Below are 22,748 nucleotides of genomic sequence, written 5' to 3' on the forward strand. Positions count from 1 at the left end.
GAGTACCCAGGTCAGCCCTCTTCAGGGAGTTAGGAAGGCACAATTCTAGCTGAGTACACGGTTGTCATCAGTGACTCATTTGAAGACCCCTGAGCTGGGTCAGAGTGTGTATGAATTAGTGGCGTATCTAGAGCTTTGACCCTTCTCCCTGAAAGGACTGAGCTACGTCCCCAGCTGATTAGCTTATGACATTTCTGTCCTACAAAAGTTTTAGGTGGGAGCTACTGATAAGGATGATCTTAATTATTATTTTAGGTTTCAGTTTAAGCAAAACAAGTATTTTCTAAGGGTTTACTTGGAGTTAATTGTTAAATCCCTCGATGGAGTTAAGATTCAGTTATTCCCGAAATGGAAAGAAAGCTTTTCTAAATGGGAAGGGGAGAAGGGGCTAGAGGAATAGGAGAGAAAAAAAAAGAAGTTATTTCATGTACAGGTGCAAATTCTCTATGATGAATGTGATCATTATGTATATCTAAAATGTACCAATAAAATCTAATTGAAGAGGAAAAAAAGATTTAGTTACTGATGAATCTCCACAAGCGCGAAAAGGCTGGAATGGTGAAAAGTGAGGACCAAAAACACTAGACACTTGCCTAAGGAATGCATGAGCTGGGAGGCCTCTGCCAGTACTGGTAGGCATATCTGAGAAGTTGGGATCTGGCTTCTGAAACCTGTTAGCACTGTGTGGAGCTAGGGTGTATCAAAAGGTGAACAAGAGCACAGGCAAGGGAAAAGGTCAGATGTTAGGAGAGAGTAGAACATGCATGGGGTAGATTTTTTGGTTTGGTTTGGTTGGTGATAGGGTCTTACTACATAGTTCTGCCTGGCCTTAAACTCACTATGTAGCCCAGGCTGGCCTCAAACTCGTGGCAGTCCTCCTGCCTCAGCCTCCTTAGTGCTGGGATTTCAGGTGTGCACCACCACGCCCAGCTTGCATTGGTTAGATTTTTGTCTTATTCTCTTTCTTCTCTTCCTCCCTCTTTTCCTGTTTCTTCTCCCTCCCCTCCTGCTGCTCTCCTCTCCTCCCTCCTCTTCCTTTGGTGCTAGGGTTCCAACTCACGGTTTTGCTGCATACTATGCAAGAGGTCTACTACTAAACTACACCCCCAGCTTAGTTGTATCTTTTTTTTCTGTACTGGGGTCAAATCCAGGGGTGTTCTGCTGCTGAGCTACACCACCAGCTCTCTTCATTTTTTGACAGGCTCTTGCTGTTGCCCAGGTTGGCCTGAGCATCTACCATCCCACCTGGCTCAGTTATACTTTCTTGATTTGCATCTGCCCTCTTGGCAGCTGTTATGAATGTTTATTTTTTTAAAGCTACTTATTTCCTACTTGGTGTCTGAGCTAAATAGCTGAAGCAGGCCTGTCTGGGAAACTGTGGTGAGGAGGAGGAGGATAAGCTGTAAGTTTAAACTGTGTAGACCCTAGCCGGGCATGGTGGCGCATGTCTGTAACCCCAGCACTTGGGAGTCTGAGGCAGAAGGATTGTTGCTAGTTCAAGACCAGCCTGGGCTACAAAGTGAGCTCAAAGCCAGGCTGAACTGCATAACGAGACCCTGTCTCAAAAAGACAAAAGTAATAATAATAATAATAATCTGTGTAGACCCTAGAGTCAGAAGAAGATAATTGGAAGGGGTCTCACAGTAATGCCAAGGTCTCTCTCCCACCAAAGGTCAAGGACCCAGGCCTGGGCATTCTTGGTGTAGGTACTTTGTCCTGGAGACAGCTCCAAAAGAAAATTAGGGGCTGGGTGCCTGGGCTCTACTATCACTACAGACATTCCTCTTTTAACCACTGACTTCTGTTCCTGTGACTAGGTCCTTAACTAGGTCATTAACTGAACTTGATCGCTAAATGAGAAATTGTAGATAGTATGTGCATTATATTATCCAGAACAAAGAAATGGTCAAAGGAAACTCTAACTTGATGCCTTTGCTTTTATTTGCATAACTCTTACATGTGGATATATAATGCATAACAGAACATAAAACTATAGTGCTGGGCGAGGATGTAGCTCCGCAGCACAGAGCCTGCCTGGCGAGAGCAAGGTCCTGAGTTTGATTCCCTATTCCCGGTACCAAAAAAAAAGCCCAAGCCCCAACCAAAAAAACTTGCAGTGCTGTACTGTACAGTATAATCAGCAAAGATTATACTGTGTAAACAAGGTAGACTGTCCAGAAGAAGTCATTGAGGCTCTATGAACAAGATGTACAGAACTGTACAAGTCTAAGCAGTGGGTCGTCAGTCTAAATAGTGCACCTTGTAAGTCGGAATAGTTGGCGGTTAACCAGGTAGGTCATTAATCAAGAAATATCCGTATTCTCAGCAAGGTCTGGACAGATGTGCTGTCTTGGTATTGCCTGTCACCCTTCTTTCTTTGAGCCCTTTTGCTTCTTTTCTGGTTGTCACTGTTTTCCCTCCCATCTATCTGCTTCTTATCCAAGCCAGTCAACAGGCTGGCACAAAAGTTAGTAAGACAGCTGGCAGCATCCAGAGTATGATACTCTTGGTACCCAGCCATGTGTTTCCAGCAGTTAAGATTGGTAAAAGCCCCAGATGGAGTGTGGAATTAGGGAGTATCTGCTGTCTTCATTTGACTCTGTGTGTCTTAGGAGACTTGTCCTCCTTTCCTGTCCTGGACCTGTTGTACATTTCTGAGATTTCTGCTTTCATATGAACAGACAAGCTTCATCTGTGTCATTGGCCTGACACAGATTTTCCTTATACTCCCTCATCCTCTCTGCCTATCTTATGGCTTACGTCTGGGAGTCTGCAGGGTATGTGTCCAGTTTGCTGACCACATTGCCTGGTTCACCTTTAGCTTGCTTGCTTTTTTTTTTTTCCTTTTGTTTTCTTTCTTCTTCTTCTTCTTCTTTTTTATAAGGTCTCACTATGTAGTTCAGGCTGGCCTTGAACTCACTGTGTAGCCCAGGCTGGCCTCAAACTCACATCGATCCTCCTGCCTCAGTGTCCTGAGTGCTGGGATTACAGGCGTGTACAAGGCTCTTCGTTGTTTTACGCTGGATGCCATCCAGCTGACCTTCGGAGGTTGTACCTAATTTTTACCCTCTTGGATGAGACCCTGGCAGGCTAGAACTCAGCAGGCTAACTTGGCTGCTAATGAGGTCCCCTAAGGCATTTCTCCAGGGGTCTGGTCTCATAGAGAGAATGGTGAAGAAACTCTTGGGGAGGGAGCAGTGCCTTCCCTCACCTCCCCAAGGGATGGGGGTACTGAAGGATCTTTCCTCTAATATTGGCACAGACAAAAGGTATCCCAGAGGAAAAAAGATATTAGGTTAAGAACGTTCTGTTTTGGTTGTATCCTTTCTCTTTGTGGCCCTGATTGTTTAGTGTTCCTTTTGCTGCATCAGGCTAAGTCAAAGCAGGTCAGAGCATCTCTGGGTTCCTTCTGACTTCTTCAGCCAAACTCATTCGGAGTGACCTTTTACTGGCAGATGAAAAGCAGATGGCCTCCACCTGGTTTTGCTCAGCTTGTGGCATCAAACAGGGTGACACTTCCTAAAAAGGGAGGCAGGGGCACAGGGATAGGACTAGGAGCTTTGCCCAGCAGGTTTTCCTCTCTTGTTTAAGAAGATACTGGTCTTTTTCCCCCACCCTGTGTGACTGAACAACAGTAGGTTGGGGTAGAGAAGCCCATTCTGAAAGTGTCCGGGATGGAAAATGTTTCACTGCCACGCAGTATTCCCGTGATGTTTAAGTTTAAGACACAGGGGCAGGAATTCTACTCTGGGTGGGTCGGAAGCCTTCTCCTCGCTTTCCTGGCTGCTCACACATCTCACTTTCCACAGTGTTACCGGGACTTGGCTCTGGTGAGTCGTGACGGCATGAATATTGTCCTGAATAAAATCAACCAGATATTAATGGAGAAGTACCTGAAGTTGCAAGATACCTGCCGTACTCAGGTAAGGCCAAAAGAGAGGAGAGGATCCAGAGGCGGAATGTGAGCTTAGTGGGAACAAGGCCGTGGGTTTGATCCCCAACACTGGCCCCGCAACCAAAAAAGAAAGAGGATCCAGCTCAGTGAAGATGGATCCTGCCAGAGAAGGGAAAGAGGGATGAATTGAGGCCAGCGCACCCCTTCCACTGTGTACCCAACTTGTATGTGGCTGAATTGGGTCCTTACATTCACAGCCCCGCTTCTCCTGTTTGCTCCTTTCTTCTGTAGTTGGTGTGGTTGGTTCGGGAACTGGTGAAGAGCGGGGTTCTAGGAGCCGACGGTGTTTGCATGACCTTCATGAAGCAAATCGCAGGTGCGTTGGATGGTGGAGCGTAGAGAGGAGAGCAAGGAGAGGAGCGCAGAGACCAACATCTAGGCAGAGAAGAGTGGTTAAGAACCTAAGGAACTCAGTTCCTGGGTTGCCTGACTGTCCTCATGTAGACATCTAGCCTCATGTGTTACAGGAAGAAACTGATTAAAAATTCACTGGGGTTCTTTTGAAGCAATAAGTCTCCATCCCACCCCCAGTGCTGAGGATTGAACCCAGGACTTTATGCCTGCTAGAGAAGCACTCTGCCACTAAGTTGCGTCCTTTCCTTTTACTACATTTTTTTAAATCGTTGAAACAGGATCTCACTGAGCTGTCAAAGCTGGCCTTGAACTTGTGGCTCTCCTGCCTCAGCCTTCCATATTCCTAGGATTATAGGCAAGTGCTGCCTTGCTCACAACTTAAAGGAGTAAATCTTTTTTTTTTTGGTTTTGTTTTCTTGTTTTTCAAGACAGAGTATCACTGTGTAGTTCATGCTGACCTTGAACTCACTACATAGTCCAGGCTGGCCTCAAGTGCACAGTGATCCTCCTGCCTCAGTTTCCCGAATGCTGTGATTACAGGTGTGCACCACCACACCTGGTTTAAAGCAGTAAATCTTGCCTTGTTTTCTTTTCCTGCCATCCCCAACTTCTGTTAGTATTTTAGCCGGTCTTTTCTCTGAGGTTTGATGGCATACTGGATCAGAAAGGTATGGGGAGAGAGGTGAGGGCAAATAATTTGTTCCCATGTCCTTATGTCTCAGAAAACCTAGATATCTTCCCTGGCTCCACCCTTATGTTTTAAATAATTTCCCCTTAATATTTATGGCATCTGATGGGGCCAGTCTGAGTGACAAACAGTGTTACAGAACAGACCCTGACATTTAGGTTTTATTATCATCTTGGCATTGGTGACATTGATGTGAGCCTCCAAATATGAAAGAAGCCTTCCTGGGCTACTACCTCTTCTCTTAAGATTGCATGTCTTTGTTTAAAAATGACCCAGCTGCTCAACCTCACCCTTTGCCATTGCTGCTTTGCCTCTCTTTAGGGCTTTATACAACGTTCATTCCTGTTCGGATGTGTATGGCCTGTTGTGAGCCCGAACCCGGGACTTGGGACCCCCCCAGACGCTAGACTCCAGCAGTTGCCAGCCACCTGTCTTTCTCAGGCCCTATTTAAAATATCATCCTTGCCTCCAGAGTGTGGGCATCTCATGTCTCCTTATCTCAGACATTCCTCTTCTAGGGCCAGAGTGTTCCCACTCTGACTCCCAGATGTGGAAAAATAGCAGGTCTGGTTTCAGGAAGACTCCACAGTGTTTCCTTCCTTTCCCGCTGGAGGCAAAGGGGGGAACTTCAAAGCCTGACGGAAGAGAAGGTACTTTATCCAGTGCTTAGGACAGCAGTGATGGGACAGCAGGGTAGACTAGCAGGACAAATGAAGAGATAGATTTGCTGAGTTGCTGTATTCTGATTCTCTCCCCTCTTTTTAAAATCAGGTGGAGATGTGACAGCCAAAAATATCTGGTTGGCAGAAAGTGTTCTGGATATCCTGACGGAGCAGAGGTAGAGTCTACCATGAAGGGTGGGGTGAGAGCCAGATATGGCCATGAGGGCTGTGAGTATGGGATATGGGGAGGAAGGGATTGTGAGGTCCCAGAAAGACCTTAAGTTAGGGAGCAGGAGGCAAGGGGAGGGAGAGATGTGGTCGTGGTAGGTGGAAGAATGAATGCCATAGTGTGGCCCAAGGGATGAAGGAGTGGGAAAGAAGGTCCTTGCTAGAATATCTCAGAGCCCAGGGAAAACTTGTTTCATCTGATAAAGGTTTATTTTTGATCCAGACCTCCTTGGAATGTTTATCTTTGGGGGAAGTTGGGGGCAGGGAATGAGCTCAGCAGAGTGGGGCTGGGCAGCCACCCAGGCCTGGCAGGTACCGTTTCTTCTTTTTAAGCCTCAGTCCAATATGCGCTCTTCGTGGCTGGCACGGGGACACAGTGGGTGAGGAGGGAAGAGACATCAGTGCATCCTGCTCGTCTGCTGTAGGGCTTGAGGCTTCAGTGGTGGAGGGAGAGCGCATATGTGGGCATATTGGGCTTTCTGAATCTTTCCCTTCGTCAAACGAAAGGGCCAGAAATTTTAGGAGGGCTGTTTCATATCTGAATTTAGAGGTGAGATCTTCCCTTTGACCCTGTGGCCCCAGAGTCTGGGTAAGGACACCACAGTAGCCGGGTAATTGAGAGGGCTGATAGTGACCATGTTGTCTACAGTTTGCAAGAATGGACCTCTTCTTGCCGGTTGTGGTGGTGCATGCCTATAATCCCAGCACTTGGGAGGCTGAGGAAGGAGGATTGCTCTAAGTTCGAGGCCAGCCTAAACTACATAGCAAAAACCCAAAACAACAACAACAAAAACCCCACCGGCCTATTTTCATAATTCAGCGTTGAGAAAAGCCATGCATGCAGTCGGCTGCCCAGGCCTGAGAGCCATGCGGGTCTGCTGTGCCGTGTGCCACCTAGTGCTGAGGGCATGGATGTGCAGCTGCACTGGGCCTGGAACTGTTTCACCCACTTTGGAGAACCTGGCTGTCTTAGATCTCTGCCTCCCTTAGGTCTCTGTTTCTCTGCTGTCGTGGGCCAGAGGGCTCACTTCTTCTATATCTCTTCATTATGCCATTCCAAGATTCAGAGAAGGTCACCACCTCTGCTAGCAATCTTCCTAAGGTGTGATTTTTTTCATTTTGTTTCTGGTGCCAGATACCTCCTGTCCCCATACCTTAAAGCTGATAACTAGTAGCCAGATAACTGCCCTGCCCTTCCCCTCCCCTCTGAAAACTCATGTTTTGGTGAGAGTGAGTACCTTGAAATTTGGACTCTGTCCTCTTCTTCAGTACCCTTCTTCCCTTTCAGGTGTTTTTCAGGCTGAAAGGATAAGATGTAGCAGATAGGTGAGGCGCCCCACCCCCACACTTCATGTCCTTTCCTAGTGTTTTCATTCTGTGCAAGGAAAAGGCCAGAGTCTTTTAATTAAGTGGCTTGAATACTTTTCCGGAATCAGGATGTTGCCTGGTTGGATTAATTAATTAAACTCCCTGTCTTCTTCCTCCAGTTCCCTGCCTTCCACCAGGGCTGCCAAAGCCATTACAAAGTGTTTGCTTGAGGGAGACTGTGCCCGTTTGGGGTACATGGCAGTAGCATTAGTTTTAGGAATCTCCACTGTCTTTCTGCCCCCTTTTAAAGCAGCTAAGAATAAATTCTTTGATTACCCCTGCATTCCTTAGGGAAATTCTAAAACTCCTGGGAAAGTAGACTTTGCCATTTCTTTCTTTTTTCAGATTGTGATTTAGGGCCAGTGAGTCATTGTCTCAGGGTGGGGCCAGTGGCTAGAAAGAGAACCAGGGGAAGGTTTGTGGCGTGATAGGCTGCGAATGACAGATTTGACTGAAAGGCTAGCACAGTGTGTTCTAAGAACCCCAGGTGCTGCAAGGGTCTGGGGCCTCCCCAGAGGTCCTTGCATCGCACTTGAGAACTTTTGACCTACGATACTTTTCCTCATAGAGAGGCAATGGCTTATCTCTGTCCCTGGTAGTTCACACACTGCTTGGCACATGGTGGGCATTAGTGACTGTTTGGATGAGGAAGTCAACAAACAAAATTGTTTCTTGGAAGCTACATAAGTAGTTACATGGTAAGAAGAGATTGCTTTCATTGGCACTTGTCTTTTTGGGTACCTGATAGAGAAAATTAGTAAGTTGTGCTTATGCTAGCTGGTTGATAGCTTGAGGCAGATCATACAGCCTAAGCAAGTGAGCAAAAAAATAAAAAAAGAGGGGCTGAGGATTTAGCTCAGTGGCACAGTGCCTGCCTGGCAAGCACAAGGTCATGAGTTTGATTCCCAGTACCAGAAAAAAAACAAAAAAATTTAAAAATTTAAAAAAATAAAAAAAGAACCTCTTCCCAGTGTCTGATCATCAAACATTTCTGAGACACTGGAGCCAAGTCCAGGCAGGCAGATTAGAAGGTTAATAGATCTAGGAAGGGTGTAGGTGCAATGTCTTCCTTTCCTGCAGGGAGTGGGTGTTGAAGAGCAGCATACTCATTGCCATGGCTGTTTACACATACCTCCGCCTCATCGTGGACCACCACGGGACCGCCCAGCTCCAGGCCCTGCGGCAGAAGGAAGTAGACTTCTGCATCTCACTGCTTCGGGAACGGGTGAGACAGTAGGGCAGAATCAGTGCCAGGAAAATGAGACCCAGGATGGGATTCCCCTACAGGTTTTGTGTACCTGGGCCTGAGATGCCTAAGGCCTGGTGTTTTCCATCATCCTTAGGTGATGATAAAGTGGAGGGGAATCACATGGAGTAGCCCTGCTTCCTAGAATGGTACCTCTTAATGCTGTCATCCTGGGGTTTTTATTTTTGTTTTTGTTTTGTCTTTTTGAGATAGAGTCTCGCTATGCTGTTCAGGCTGGCTTTGAGCTCACTTTGTAGCCCAGGCCAGTCTTGAACTCAAAACGATCCTCCTGCCTCAGCCTCCTGAGGGCTGAGGTTACAGGTGTGTGCCACTACACCCAGCCATCCTGGATTTTTTCTGGTCAGTTTTTTTTTTTTGAGACAGAGTCTCACTACTGCAGTTAAGGCTGGCCTTGAACTCACTGTGTAGCCCAGGCTGTCCTCAAACTTAAATCGATCCTCCTTCGTCAGCCTCCTGAGTGCTGGGATTACTGGCATGCGCCACCACACCAACCTCTTTTCAATTTCAAGGACACGGTTGTACAGTGGGCACTGACTGCTGCTGTGTGCTCACTGCTACATTGTCCCCCAGTCTGCCCACCTGAATAATTACCCTATCAGGTGGGATTATGAGTTGTCCGCTATCAGGCTTCCTAAGAGTGATAATCCTAGAGCTATGCTGTATGGTAGTTCCTGGTCACATTTGGTAATATAAATTGAAATCAGTATCAGGTAAAACTTTGGTTCCTTAGTTGCATGAGCAACATGTCACTAGTGGGTATTGTTTGGACTGCACAGAAATAGACCATTTCTGTCACCAAGAAATGTTCTGTTGGACAGAATGAGTTTGGGGTAGTGTGTCAGGGTGCAGCTTGCTGGCCCCATCATTTTGAAATTTGAATCTCCCTGACATTGGACCAGAACAGTTCTGGGCTGAGAGAGTAGAGGATTAATGTGAAAGCCATCAGGACTTCAGTGCTTCTCAGTAAGCTCTCGGGCTTGATATCAGTCTCCCACATTCAGCTCTTCCGTAAATAGCTAGAAGCCAATCCCTTGCTTCCAGAAGAAATCATATACTCCTTTCCATCCCCTTTCCTTCCCTCCCTAGAACATGTTCCTTTGTCCGCCCTCCAATAGGTAAACAATCCTATGTTTTTACTCTTTCCTGTCTCTCTCCCCTTGTCCCCTGCCCCACATTAAGTTCATGGAATGTTTGATGATTGGCCGAGACCTCGTAAGACTGCTTCAGAATGTTGCTAGGATACCAGAATTTGAACTGCTCTGGAAAGATATTATCCATAACCCTCAGGCCTTGAGTCCTCAGTTCACAGGTAAGTGACTAGATATCCAGTCCTTGAAGGGTGCAGGTCAGCATATATGTCTTCAGTGAATCAAGAGGACAGAGGTTGGGTAGGAGAGCCTTGGGCAGTGACAGGAAGCTCAAGACAGTAGGCTTTGCCACGTACTGCTAGAAATGGAAATGACAGAGGCATGGAACTGTTCATCAGGTTCCTAGACAGCCCTTCCCTGGCAGACTTCAGCTGTCGTTACTCCTAAAAGTGAGAGTGAACTGTGACCTGTCCACTTCCCTTCCTGGTAGCTCCTTGGCTCAGGAGGTGAGCTGATGACCAGTCTCCAGCCTCCCTGGGTCCAGAAGGAGTCAGAGTCAACTCATGAGACTGAGTCAGCAGAGGGGCTAGAATCAGAGCTGTAAGAGATGGGCGCCCCCTGGAAGCAATCCTGCCTCTTAGCTCCAGGGTTCCAGTTTAGCCTAAATGCTACTTAAGAGAAAGAGAGTTTCCATGTGGCTCCTCTGACAAGGTCCTTCCCTGACCTTTTCCCTTTCCCAGGGTTTTGCAGTGGTCTGGACAGTAGCTATAGCTTGGTAGCCACCCCTTTCCAACACATGCACGCACACAAGCACACATGCAGTTGTCCATGTGGGAACTAAGGGAAGGAGAAAGTGCTGGTGCCACCTGATGATTGCACTACTCTTACATTGAACATGTATTGAGTTATTCAGTTGTCTCCTTTGTGTTAGTTACACATTTGTTAACACACTTGATCTCCAAAACATCCTTATAAGATGGGCATTTTACTTCCCACACTCACAGATAAACTGAAGTTCAAAGAGATTAAGTAATTTGCTCCAAACCACATAGCTAACAAGTGACAGAGCCAGTCTTTCTGACTGCAGAGTTGGTAATGCCACATTACATTGATCACAGGCGCTCGGGGTGGGGCCATGAGGAGGAGGAAGACAGACTGGGGTTTCCCATGTTTTCCCTTCACTTTCCCATCTGTTGCCCACTACAATAACATGGATAGGGAGGGGGCTGTAGAAAGGAAGCAGAAGAAAGGAATTAATCTGGCTGGGATGTGGTTAGTTGGAGCAGCAAATGCAAATGCTAATTAGAATACCCACATGTACCCAAGCCTGTGGTCTTCTCTTAGAATTACCCTATGAGCTGCAGTCATAGTGCCTGGTTCCAGCCCTCCACCTGCCTTCTATTCCTCCTGGTCTTCAGGCTGCTCTCCTTTCTCTTCCTTCCCACACTTGATTCAGGTATCCTACAGCTGCTTCAGTCAAGAACATCTCGGAAATTCCTAGCATGTCGTCTAACACCAGACATGGAAACTAAGCTCCTCTTCATGACATCCCGGGTAAGCTGGCCTATTGCAGCAGGACGAGGCACTGCAGATGCTAGTTGGGCTTCTTGCTTCTGTTTGTAGACTTGTTACCTCTTGAGGTGGAGTGCTGATGAGTGGGTGTCTCTTGTCTGTTAGGGTGGTGGCCGCTTTCCTTTGTTTATTTTGTGCCCACACTTGGTGTATTGTGCTAATTAGGGTGCATTGTAGAATGTGTGAGCCCCTGGGTTCAGTCACCAATACTGCCGGGTGTGCGTGCCGGTAATGCCAGCACTTTGGAGGCTGAGGTAGGGGATCACTGTGAGTTCAAGGCCAGCCAGGGCTACAGTGAGTTCGAGGCCAGCCTGAACTGCATAGTGAGACCATGTCTCCAAAAAAAAAGACAAAAAATAAATTAAATCTCCAATACTGCAAAATAAATAAATAGGTAGAGAGAAAATGTGCAGCTCCAGGGGAGCTGTGCAGCTTTCTGGGTCCAATGTCCCAGAGAATCTCACTGAGGAATGTGTGCTCTTAGCAGACTCCATAGACATGGCCTCAGCAGCCAGTCTGGCATTAGAGAATCTGAGAGGCAGGTCAGATTTCCCAGGTCACTCAGAGCTCTGAAGACCTGTGCTGTGAGAGTGAGGCATGGTGGTACACACCTCTACTACCAGTGCTTGGAAGTGAGGCAAGAGGATTGCTGCAAGTTCAAGGCCAGCCTGAATTACACAGCAAGACCCTATCTCAAAAAACAAAACCAAGGAACAAAGACCTGTGTTGTGCCTGGTGGTAGCCAGTAGCCATGTGTTGCAATTTAAATTTAAGTTAGTTCAAATTAAGAAAAACTTGAAACTTAGTGTCTCAGTCACAGTAGCTATATTTCAAGTACTGAATAGCCACCGTCATTGCAGAAAGTTCTGTTGATTGGTGTTGGTCTACCTGATACAGTTTTCTGTTTGTTGTTTACCTTTCTGGGTTTTCCTTCTTGTTTTTTAAAACAGGGTCTTGCTCTGTAAGTTCAGGCTGAGTTTCAACTCACTGTGTAGCTCCTCAGCTGGGCTCAAACTCTTAGCAGTCCTCCTGTCTTAGCGCCCTGGGTACTGGGATTGCAGGCATGGGCCAACATGCCTGGCTATTTTGATGTCTTTTGATAGGGAAATAGAAAAGGAAACCAGATCCTTCTCCTTGTTTAATGTTGCTATGTGTGACCTTTGGGGGTCTGTTTGCGGGGAGGACTTGCTGCAAGGAGGTTTGGAGAGTCTGTGCCTTGGGTAAGGGTCTCGTTAGGTCCCTCAGCGGCAGGAAGTGCTCAGTCAGTGCTGCGTGGGGAGCAGGTTGGGCTTTTGCTCTTCCGGAGCATTCCTTGCTGTTTCCCCTTGGCTCGAGAGATGAGATAAGATTGTGTGTATGACCAGAGTCACTGAGCAGTGCCAGAGTGAGGAGCCACATAGAACGTGCTTAAGTAAGTGCGAATAATTAAAATTATCCCATGCATATTATCAGACCTTAGTGCAGTGAAATTGGAAATTATGGCAAAAGACTTCATAAACACATGGGAATTAAATAGCACCCTTCTGATCAAACAGTGGGTCACAGATGAAGTTAAAGATGAAATTAGAGAGTTTCTGCAATTAAATGATCGTGACAGTATCACATACCAGAACTTACGGGACACAATGAAAGCAGTCCTAAGAGGGAAATTTATAGCAGTGAATACCCATATCAGAAAAACAGCAAGCACAAATACACAATGTAATGGTGAACCTCAAACTTGTAGAAAAAGAAGAGCAAGCTAAGCTAAAAGCCCATACAAGGAAGGAAATTATAAAGATGAGGCAGAAATTAACGCATTGGAGACTCAGAAAACAATACAGAGTCAATGAATCGAAGAGTTGATTCTTTGAAAGGTTAAATAAAATCGACAAACCCTTATCCAACTTAACCAAAAAAAAAGAAAGAAGTTGGGTATATAGTTCAGCAGCACAGTGTCAGCCTGGCAAGCACAACGTCCTGAGTTCAATTCCCAGAACCAAAAAAAAGGAACAAAAATACTCAAATCCATGCAATTAGGAATGAAAAGGGTGAAATCACAAGATAGAAAATGCAGAAGAAATGGACAGATTCCTAGCTACATATGAACTACCAAAGCTAACTCAGGAAGATATAGAAATCCTAAATAAACCAATAGTAAGCCAGGTATGCTGGTGCATGTCTGTAATCCCAACATTCAGGAGGCAGAGGCAGGGGATTGCTGCAAGTTAGAGGCCAACCTGGGCTACATAGTGAGTTTAAGGCCAGCCTGAACTACATAGGAAACTGTCTGAAGAAACAAAACGAAGATTTGGGAAGAAAGGGAGGTCTGGGTCCAGCCCAGAGGTGAATGGTCCTCATTTTCCTCTCTTCAGGGACCCTACCCTCCCTTGCAAATTTCTTTTTCCAACATTCACTTTCCCCAGGTACGATTTGGTCAACAGAAGCGGTACCAAGATTGGTTCCAGCGCCAGTATCTGTCAACTCCAGACAGTCAGTCTCTGCGCTGTGACCTCATTCGCTACATCTGTGGGGTCGTCCACCCTTCCAATGAAGTGCTGAGTTCAGACATACTGCCTCGATGGGCCATCATTGGTTGGCTCTTGACAACTTGCACAGTAAGGGGATGGGCTGTGGGCTAAAGGCAGTGAAGGGTTTCCGTGCCCATCTTGCTTCTTCCCGATTCTCCAGGGTCATCTGAACCCTGACCGCCTTCTTTTGCTGCAGTCCCCTGAGTGTCTTAGGCTTTTGCCCCACCTCCCTTTGTGTCTCTTACACTCAGTATTTCACATCTGGGTTTGGGACTGAATAACCAGAAAAGCTTGGCTTTCTGAGGTTCTCGCCTTTTTCCTCTCAGCTTCTAGCCACCTATAGTTATTCCTCTGATTCTCCCCCAAATTTGGGGCTTGCATTTTTTTTTAATTTGCATTCTTTATAGATCCTCAGCTCTGCATTTTGGCATTAGCTTTGGATACTTCCTGTCACCAAATGTAGTAAAGCTAGGAAAGACCCATTTTCTTTCCAGCACTTTTCTCCCTGTGCTGGGAGACTTTTCTGGCATCCAGCTACCCCTGTCCTTTTCTAACAGGCTCCCCCTCCCATCTGACCAGGTCCTGGGGATGTGCTGACTTGAGTGCGTGAACAGGCTGTTCTTAGGGGTGTGTCTTCAGGGAAACACAGCCGGGGCAGCCCACGGTTCACCTGAAAGTTGCCTCAACTCCAGGTGATGAGTGGCCTCCCACAGCCCTGTGTTCTCTTTTTGGGGATCAAGGATGTGTCTCACTGGGTGTGTGAAGAGCCCAGGCCAGCCCCTACCTCTTCGTTGGCAAGCCCACAGGGTAGTCACGTAACACAGAATCAGGTGTCTCGCACCCCTGTGAGGTTCCACCCAGTTTCACAGGGAATTGAATTTCATAAATGGAGCAGACAAATAGGGCCTGGAATCTGCCCTGGGCCTCTGAAGGGGAGGGAGGGGAGTTGGTTAATGAAATAAGCTTTTTTCCCCCCCTCTCTTTTCTAGTCCAATGTCGCTGCTTCTAATGCCAAGCTGGCTTTGTTTTACGACTGGCTGTTCTTTAGTCCAGACAAGGATAGCATTATGAACATAGGTATGTGATGGAGACCAGGCAGCACCACATCCCCACCCCCAGCCCCCCCGAACCCCCCACTGCCTGTCCTAGTGACAGCAGTCGTAAATCTCAGGCAGCCTGGAGTGGAGGCTGCTTATCTGGGAGCAGTTCCGTTGTTCCTCATCAGTTCTCCCTTGACCTAGAAGGAAGAATGCTTTGATGAGGCCAAGCAGTGACTCCACCCCTTCCCACAGCCTTCTGCCTGGGCTCTGGTTGGGGAGGGCCTAGGCAGAGGAGAAAGCCGTGCCACATCTAGCTTTTCCTCTCTCGCCTCCGTCCTCCAAGCTGAGTGCTGGGGACTGAGAGCGGTTGGAGGGGCTGTCTCCTCTTGGTCTGTTTGGTGGGCACTGGGGTAGTGGCATTCATGTATGCAGACATCCCATTCTCTGGAGGTGGAAACAGTGTCTGATGGGGAACCCTGTAATTCCGATCCTCTAGAGCCAGCCATCCTGGTCATGCATCACTCTATGAAGCCCCACCCGGCCATCACTGCCACACTCCTGGACTTCATGTGCCGAGTAAGCACCCCAGCCTCTCTGTTCCTGGACTTGCATTAACGGGCATTAACTGTCTCCCACTAATCTCCCTCAGACTGGGTCCCCCTGTGTGCCTTGTCTGTCGGAGCAGAAGCTGTTACAAGTCCCACTGCCCAAGTTAGTGAATACATTCCTGCCGTGTCCTCACTGTCATGAGTTGAGCTGTCCTGTGTCCATAGGATTTCTCAACCACAGGATGACGACTCAGGGTTGACTCTGTCTCCTAGAGGAGTGGCCAGGTCCTACCCTGGAATGGTCAGGAGCACTCCAGTCCTGTCCCTGACCAAAGCCAAAGCAGCCTATTAGATCTGGTATGGCAGAATGCTCTGGACGGAGAGTTCTGTGCTTATTCTCTCTGCTTCTTCCCTTCCAGATCATTCCTAACTTCTACCCTCCATTGGAAGGCCACGTGCGGCAGGGTGTCTTTTCCTCCCTCAACCACATTGTGGAGAAACGGGTCTTGGCGTAAGGAGTTCATGTGTGGGGAGGCGGGGGTGCTTGAAGTTGTCTTAGGTCAGGACGTGCAGACATTGCCATCCACTGCTGACCCTTCTCTCCACAGCTGTGAAAAGCAGCGGCTTTACCTCCGCACCTGGGTGTTTGTCCTCTTGACTCTTAGAGGACTTTCCCTCATACCCTTGTATTATAAAGGCTTCAAATGCCTTCTTGTCCCCTGTCGACTCCTTTGAAGGATCTGAGGATGACCCAGTTACACCGAAGGAGCTTAGACCTGTGTCTTATTTTCATGTTAAGTCAGGAGTAAGGACATCTGATGCTAACCTTCCTGTATATTCCCCCTCAGACACCTGGCTCCCTTATTTGACAACCCTAAACTGGATAAAGAGCTGCGGGCCATGCTGAGAGAGAAATTTCCTGAGTTCTGCAGCTCACCCTCCCCACCTGTGGAAGGTATGGCAGCCCTCTCTGTCACTGTGTCAGAAGAGGGATGAAGCCCTGTTCAAGGTGTTATCCTTGGGGAGTTTCTGTTTTTTATTTTTTGTTTGTTAAGTTTTTGTTTTGCTTTTTGAGACAGAGTCTTGCTCTGTAATTCAGGCTGATCTTGAACTCACTTTGTAGTCCAGGCTGCCCTCGAACTCTCAGCAGTCCTCCTGCCTCAGCCTCCTGAGTGCTGGGATTACAGGCATGCACCACTATGGCTGGCTGTTTTTACTCAGTTTTGTGCTGTCTTCCTGGGTTCCCTCTTCATGTAACCTTGTCTTTTCACTCATGTTTCTTGTTCAAATTTTTTTCTCTTACTAACTTCTTCTCAGTAAATAGAAAGCTTTCAAGGAATGGTAATTTACCATACTTTAACTTTGCCCGTCGTTTCTTTGTTTCACAGCCTTGACCTTGGTCCCTGATGAGAGAGGTTGTTACATTGGGACTCACATCTTGCTCCTGATTCTAGACTACCATCTCCCTGACCTCCTCCAGCCCCTGCTGTTTTGTTTTGGGATAAGGGCTTAAGCCAAGCACTACTTTACCACATGGTTTTAAATTAAAGAGCACAAGAGATGATCCATAGTTTTAGGATACTCATTTATCCTGAGCTAAGCAAGGAGAACTTGTGTCCCGTGCTCTTCCTGTACCTGGTAACATCTCCAGCACGTCATGGGAGTGGTGAGGATGAGATCATCCTGCCAGGGTCAGCGCTCCGTTTAGGCCATATGTTCTGTGCTGTCTGCCTGCTCTTCAGTCTCCCCTTCCCAGAAGCCTGGGGCAGGCTAGAGGGCACAGGAAGCAATCGGTATCTCTCTCTCTTTACTCCCAAGTCAAAATTGAGGAGCCCGTTTCCATGGAGATGGACAACCATATGTCTGATAAGGAAGAGAGTTGCTACGACAATGCAGAGGCAGCTTTCAGTGACGATGAGGAGGATCTCAACAGCAAAGGTGAAGCCAGCAGAAGGAGTGGCTCAGGGCCACCAGGAGGCCTGGTCCATGGGGGCAGCTGTGTTCCCGTGAGCTAGTTTTGTAGATGGCTCCTGGGTGAGGCCCAAGGGTGCAGAGCTGTGCACTAAACACTGAAAGCAAGAGGGTGAGAAGAGTGGTTCCTGCCTGTTGGGAAGAGCCAGGGCCTGTGCACATTCAGCTACTCACAGTGCTGAGTGAGGGGGTGCCCACTGAAGACTGTGAAGAAGGGGCAGAACGATTCAGAGGGACAGTCTGGGCTGGCTGGCGTCAGGGCAGACTGACTGCTTTCCTCAATCCCTCCCTTCAGGAAAGAAGAGAGAGTTTCGCTTCCACCCTATCAAGGAGACGGTTGTGGAAGAGCCAGTTGATATCACCCCTTACCTTGACCAGTTGGATGAGTCCCTAAGGGACAAAGTACTCCAGCTTCAGAAGGGGAGGTGTGTGCAGACACTGCTCCCCACCTCGGGAGGTCCGGCCCAGGCTCTCCCTGGTGCCCAATGGATGTGGCAGGGTTACAGCTTGGAAGGAGATGTGATGGAGGGATGTTGGGGGGAATATGGGCTGGGAGTGGGGTATCCCTGTTCCCTAACCACTTGGGTTCCCACTCCCTAGACTTTGGGGATAAAAGCCTCTGAGAACCGAAGAAAGATGGGTGGGGGTTTCCCTGTTTAGACTCTCCCCAGAGAGCAGCAGATTCTTTCTTCCCTATAGTCCTCCCCCACCCACCCGGGTTTTATATAGAGCTCCTTTGTTTTGTCTGTGCGTGTGAGTGTGTTAGTGCACACTGTGCTAGCTGTGTGTCCTGCCCTCTGCTATCACTTATGTCCCTGGGATTTCCTCTCGCTTCTGTGCTGCAGTGATACGGAGGCCCAGTGTGAGGTCATGCAGGAAATCGTGGACCAGGTCCTGGAGGTGAGGAGGAACTCAGTCCCTGAAGGAGGAAGCGACCCAGGCTGCCCGGTTTAGAGCTGGCTCCCTGTGCACATGTCGCCTGGACTCTGACTCCTCTTCTCCCTCCCCCACATGAGTCCCAGCTGATGGGGACGGGGTACTTGCTGATCCCAAGGATGGAAGCAGATAAGCACACACGTTCGGGGCAGTGGGAGCGGTAACTAAGGCTTGGGTCTAGTTTGTGATTTACCCCCTCTCCTCCCTTCTCTCACCATCCAGGAAGACTTTGACTCCGAGCAGCTGTCTGTCCTGGCTTCCTGTCTGCAGGAGCTCTTCAAGGCCCACTTCCGTGGGGAGGTGCTGCCTGAGGAGGTTACCGAAGAGTAAGGCTCATCTTCCCTGACCCCTGGGCCTAGCAACCAGAAGCATACTCTTAACAGCCTGAGTGCAAGAGGCACTTCGCTATGGATTAGAGAAAGAAGAATCTGTTTGCTTGGTGTTTGCGTCTCACACATACTGATTCATTGAAACATGGTTTATTTTTGTCTGCTGAACCCTCTACTGGGTGGTGGACTAGCATTCCAGCCTTGCTTCAGATGGAGTTGGACCCTGGCCTGAACACTCCCTGCAGGGCTAGAGTCTCACTTTCACACTGAAGGACAGTTTCAGATCATGGTTCCATGTCAGGAACCTGTTTTCTCTGGGACAGCAGCACCTTTGCCCTTTGGGTTTAAAAACAGGCAGGCAACATGCCTCAAACTTCCCCTCTCCCGCTGCCACCCCAGTTATCTGCCTGGAGCCACCGTCCCCTCATGTGGACTCTCATGTGTGACTGTCCCTTTGCAGGTCCCTGGAAGAGTCTGTAGGGAAGCCTCTCTACCTCATATTTCGGTAAGCACCCAGCAGTGGGAGAGACTGCTCTCCATCCTCCCTGACAGCATCCCTGACTCCCTGTCCTGGGTCACAGGGCTCCCTTTTCCAGAGAGGAGGGGAGTATGCAGAGGCCAGAGAGTCTGCCATGGGTAACACCTCTCCCTGCCCCTCCAGGAACCTGTGTCAGATGCAGGAAGACAACAGTAGCTTCTCTCTGCTTCTGGACCTTCTCTCCGAGCTGTATCAGAAGCAGCCCAAGATTGGCTACCACCTGCTGTACTACCTGAGGGCCAGGTGGGTGAGGAGCCCAGGTCTCACCAGGTGTCAGGAAGCACCCTGGAGAGCCAGCGTCTCTCTTACACACTGACTCCCACCTTTCATGTGTTTGTTCTGATGCTAGGGATTGAACCCAAGATCTTGTGCATGCTAGGTACCTCTCTATCTGTTGTGATACTATGAATTGAACGCAAAGCCTTCTCGTGGAACTACATCCACAGATCACCACCACCCCACCCTCTTTATTGAGACAGGGTTTCACTAAGTCATTAGATTGTCCAGGCTGGGCTTGAATTTGCAGTCCTCCTGCCTCAGCTTCCCAGAGTGCTAAGATTACAGATAGGCACCATCAAGCCCAGCAAGTGTTTTTGGTTTTTGTTTTTAAACTAACAGTTTTGTTGAGATATAGTTCATAAAATTGACCTTTTAAATTGTACAGTTCTGCCTGGTCAGTTGGTGCATACCTATAATCCCAGCACTTTGGAGGCTGAGGCAAAATTGCCTTGAGTTTGAGGCCAGCCTGAGCTACATAGTGAGTTTAAGGCCAGTCTGAACTACAAAATGAGACCTTATCTCAAAAAAACAACAAAAAGTGGTTCAGTGTTTTTAGTGTCTTCACCAAGTTATAGGAATACCACTGCTGTCTGATTTAAAGCACTCCACCCCAAAAGAAACCCTCCTGGAGAGTGAACCTGGGACCTTGAACATGCTAAGCACAGACACCATGGCTGACCTACGTCCAGCCTGACTTGTCACTATTTTGATGCTGCTCTTTAAAGCACGCACGCGTGTGTGTATGTGTGCTGGGGATTGAACCCAGGGCCTTTGCACTGAGCTACATCCTGAGCCCTTTTTATTTATTTATTTACTTTCATTTTTCCTTTTGAGACAGGTCTCACTAAGTCACTATGTTGCCCCGGCTGAGCTCAAACTTTGATCCTCCTGCCTGTGTCTCCTAGGTGCTAGAATTACAGATGTGTACCACCACACCCAGCTTTCAAAAAAAAAGTTACATTTTTATGAAGTCAAATTTGTCTATTTTTGCTTTTGTCATTTGTGCTTTTGGTATCAAGATTTGCTCCCTTGTTTTCTTCTGAAAGTTGTAGGCTTTAGTGCTTACATCTCAGCCCGTGAGCCATCTTAAGATGTTGAATATGGCATGAAGTGTTACTTCCCTCACGGCTGGAGCCCAGGAAGCACAAGGCCAGGCTTTCCACAGCTTGCCCTGAGCCGTCCTCTCCTGTTTTTCTCTCCCAGTCTGCACCTCACAGATTATAGTCAGAGCACTGCTGAAGCCCTGGGGAGGAATAGGGAGAAAGAAGGGTGTCCCCTAGTTCCTAAGCTCTGCAGCCCCTGGGGGAGGAGAGAGGGGTCTGGAACAAGTGCAGAGCAGATCAGGGCTATCAGAAGAGGAGCTGCTTTGGGCCCTTTGAAGCTCTGGCGCTGGGGTCAGGCTGCTGGCTTAGGCCCAACTGGTCTTGCAGTAAAGCTGCCGCGGGGAAGATGAACCTGTACGAGTCGTTCGCCCAGGCCACCCAGCTGGGGGATCTGCACACCTGCCTAATGATGGACATGAAGGCCTGCCAGGAGGACGACGTGCGGCTGCTGTGTCACCTCACACCCTCCATCTATACTGAGGTCAGTGCCTCCTTGACGCGGGCGCAGGGCTTCACAGGAGGCAGCCTCCCAGTGCACACACCAGCCATTGCTGGAGCACAGCCCTCATCACCCCCAGTGGCCACTGGCTCCCATACCACGGCCGTTCCTTTCTTATAGCTCTATTTGTGTGTGTGTGGTCCTGGGGTTTGAATCGAGGGCCTTCATACTGCATCCCTGATCCTCCTCGTTTGTGAGACAGGGTCTCACTAAGTCATTAAGTTGCTCGGGCTTAATTTAAACTTGCACTCTTCAGCCTCCTAGAGAGCTAGGATGGGATTACCGGAACATGCCACCACGCCTAGCATTCTGCCTCTTATTTTAAAGGTTAAAGGTTTTCTGAAGTTCCCAGAATTCCTATTCTCTAGCTTCATTGTGGTGTAAGTTGGGACCTAGACCTGTGTACTCAGCTTTGGCCCCATCATCTGGGCCCAGGACAGGGCCCCCAAACCAAGCCCAAGTTCATACATCTCAGCCCCTGTTGGCTTCTTATCACTCACCTGGATCTCATGTTCCCAAAGCCCAGGCCTCCTGTGGTGGAGACTCACTTTCATTTCCCTGGTTTATTTGCAATCTTCTCTTGGAACTGGGACAGAGAAGGAGGTATCAGCTCTTCCTCCTCTTGGTACAAGTTCCCAGGAAGAGGGAAATGAGGGCCAGGGTGTGGCTCTGACTAAAGAACTGTGGTCTCAGCCAAGCACTGGAGGGAGGAGGGTGCAGGTGCCTGTCCCACACCCCAGACGTTCTCTACACCTTTTCTTTGGCTGAGCGGCTCCACAGATTGGATTTCTTTGCTGCCAGGGATGTAATGTTTACTGCCACTCCCACGGAGAATCAGCCGTCACCCAGTGCCGTCAAGTTGGTTTTCCTCTCGAAGCCCCCACCTCTCCCACACACACCCGTTGTGTGCACACATAGCAAAGTGTGGGGCCCCCAGCATGAGAGTCCCGGCTTCACAGCCGCAGAATCTCTGCTGAGGGATTTATGTCAGGACCTGTCCTGCTGGTGCAGTCAGACCCTGAGCTTGTGGTAGGGAAGCGGGTAGCTTAGCGGTGAAAGCTGAAGGCTCAGCCCTGAACTCCGGCCCTGGTTTCCCTCCTTTTCTAGTTTCCTGATGAGACCCTGAGGAGTGGGGAGCTGCTGAACATGATCGTGGCTGTTATTGACTCTGCACAGGTGAATCTGGAGCTTCGTTGTCCGCACACTCAAAGACAGGACTAGGGGATTTGGGGCCTCTGCTTTCTCTCCAGGCCTGCAGACCGGAGCAGAGACTCCAAAGATCCCTGCCTCCTGGCTATGGTCAGGTGTACTTTAGGCCATGGGGGCAGGAAGGAAGAGTGAGCCCAGGGGGCGCAGCTTGGTGCTCAAGTTTCCCTCATCCTCCATATTGTTCGATTTTTAAATTTTGAAACAGGGTCTCGCTATGTAGTTCTCGCTGGCCTTAAACTTACTATGTAGCCCAGGCTGGCCTCAAATTTTCAGTGATTCTCCAGCCTCAGCCTCCCAAGTGCTGGGATTACAAGTGTGTACCACCACGCCCGGCCTCCATGCTCTTTGGACACTCCTGCTTCCACAGAGATAGCTGCAGTGGCTGGTTTTTAGATCTCTGCTGACCTTTCTCTGGGCTCAGAATCAAACTGTTGGGTTATTTCCACTTGACCTTTCTACCATGCATAGGCCCTAAAAGATGGTAGTTTTGCTCGGGTCCAACTCGGGCCTGGACTGGTCCTCATTTCTTCTCCCATCCCCTGAGTCCCCACTCACAAGAGGAACCAAGCACTGGAGAGACCTCCTTTCCTTGCCTTTGCCTTTT

The 22,748-nt window shown here is 48.5% G+C and overlaps 1 protein-coding gene across 1 annotated transcript in view; it reads left to right on the top strand.

The window, feature by feature from the left end:
- The window catches only part of Ints3 (integrator complex subunit 3), a 42,582-nt gene that overhangs the window by 15,502 nt on the left and 4,332 nt on the right, over window positions 1–22,748 (top strand). Inside the window, exons 4-22 of the mRNA XM_005411440.2 lie at window positions 3,810–3,923; window positions 4,187–4,271; window positions 5,769–5,835; window positions 8,336–8,480; window positions 9,702–9,831; window positions 11,067–11,164; window positions 13,588–13,779; window positions 14,682–14,769; window positions 15,229–15,308; window positions 15,700–15,791; window positions 16,129–16,235; window positions 17,099–17,218; window positions 17,547–17,676; window positions 18,097–18,151; window positions 18,410–18,513; window positions 18,977–19,021; window positions 19,178–19,297; window positions 20,764–20,917; window positions 22,043–22,111. Of these exons, the coding sequence (XP_005411497.1) occupies window positions 3,810–3,923; window positions 4,187–4,271; window positions 5,769–5,835; window positions 8,336–8,480; window positions 9,702–9,831; window positions 11,067–11,164; window positions 13,588–13,779; window positions 14,682–14,769; window positions 15,229–15,308; window positions 15,700–15,791; window positions 16,129–16,235; window positions 17,099–17,218; window positions 17,547–17,676; window positions 18,097–18,151; window positions 18,410–18,513; window positions 18,977–19,021; window positions 19,178–19,297; window positions 20,764–20,917; window positions 22,043–22,111 (1,995 nt within the window). The remainder of the gene's footprint in view (window positions 1–3,809; window positions 3,924–4,186; window positions 4,272–5,768; window positions 5,836–8,335; window positions 8,481–9,701; window positions 9,832–11,066; window positions 11,165–13,587; window positions 13,780–14,681; window positions 14,770–15,228; window positions 15,309–15,699; window positions 15,792–16,128; window positions 16,236–17,098; window positions 17,219–17,546; window positions 17,677–18,096; window positions 18,152–18,409; window positions 18,514–18,976; window positions 19,022–19,177; window positions 19,298–20,763; window positions 20,918–22,042; window positions 22,112–22,748) is intronic.

Source organism: Chinchilla lanigera, unplaced genomic scaffold (genome assembly GCF_000276665.1).
Source record: "Chinchilla lanigera isolate Chin_1 unplaced genomic scaffold, ChiLan1.0 scaffold00144, whole genome shotgun sequence".
Classification (NCBI taxonomy): Eukaryota; Metazoa; Chordata; class Mammalia; order Rodentia; family Chinchillidae; genus Chinchilla; species Chinchilla lanigera.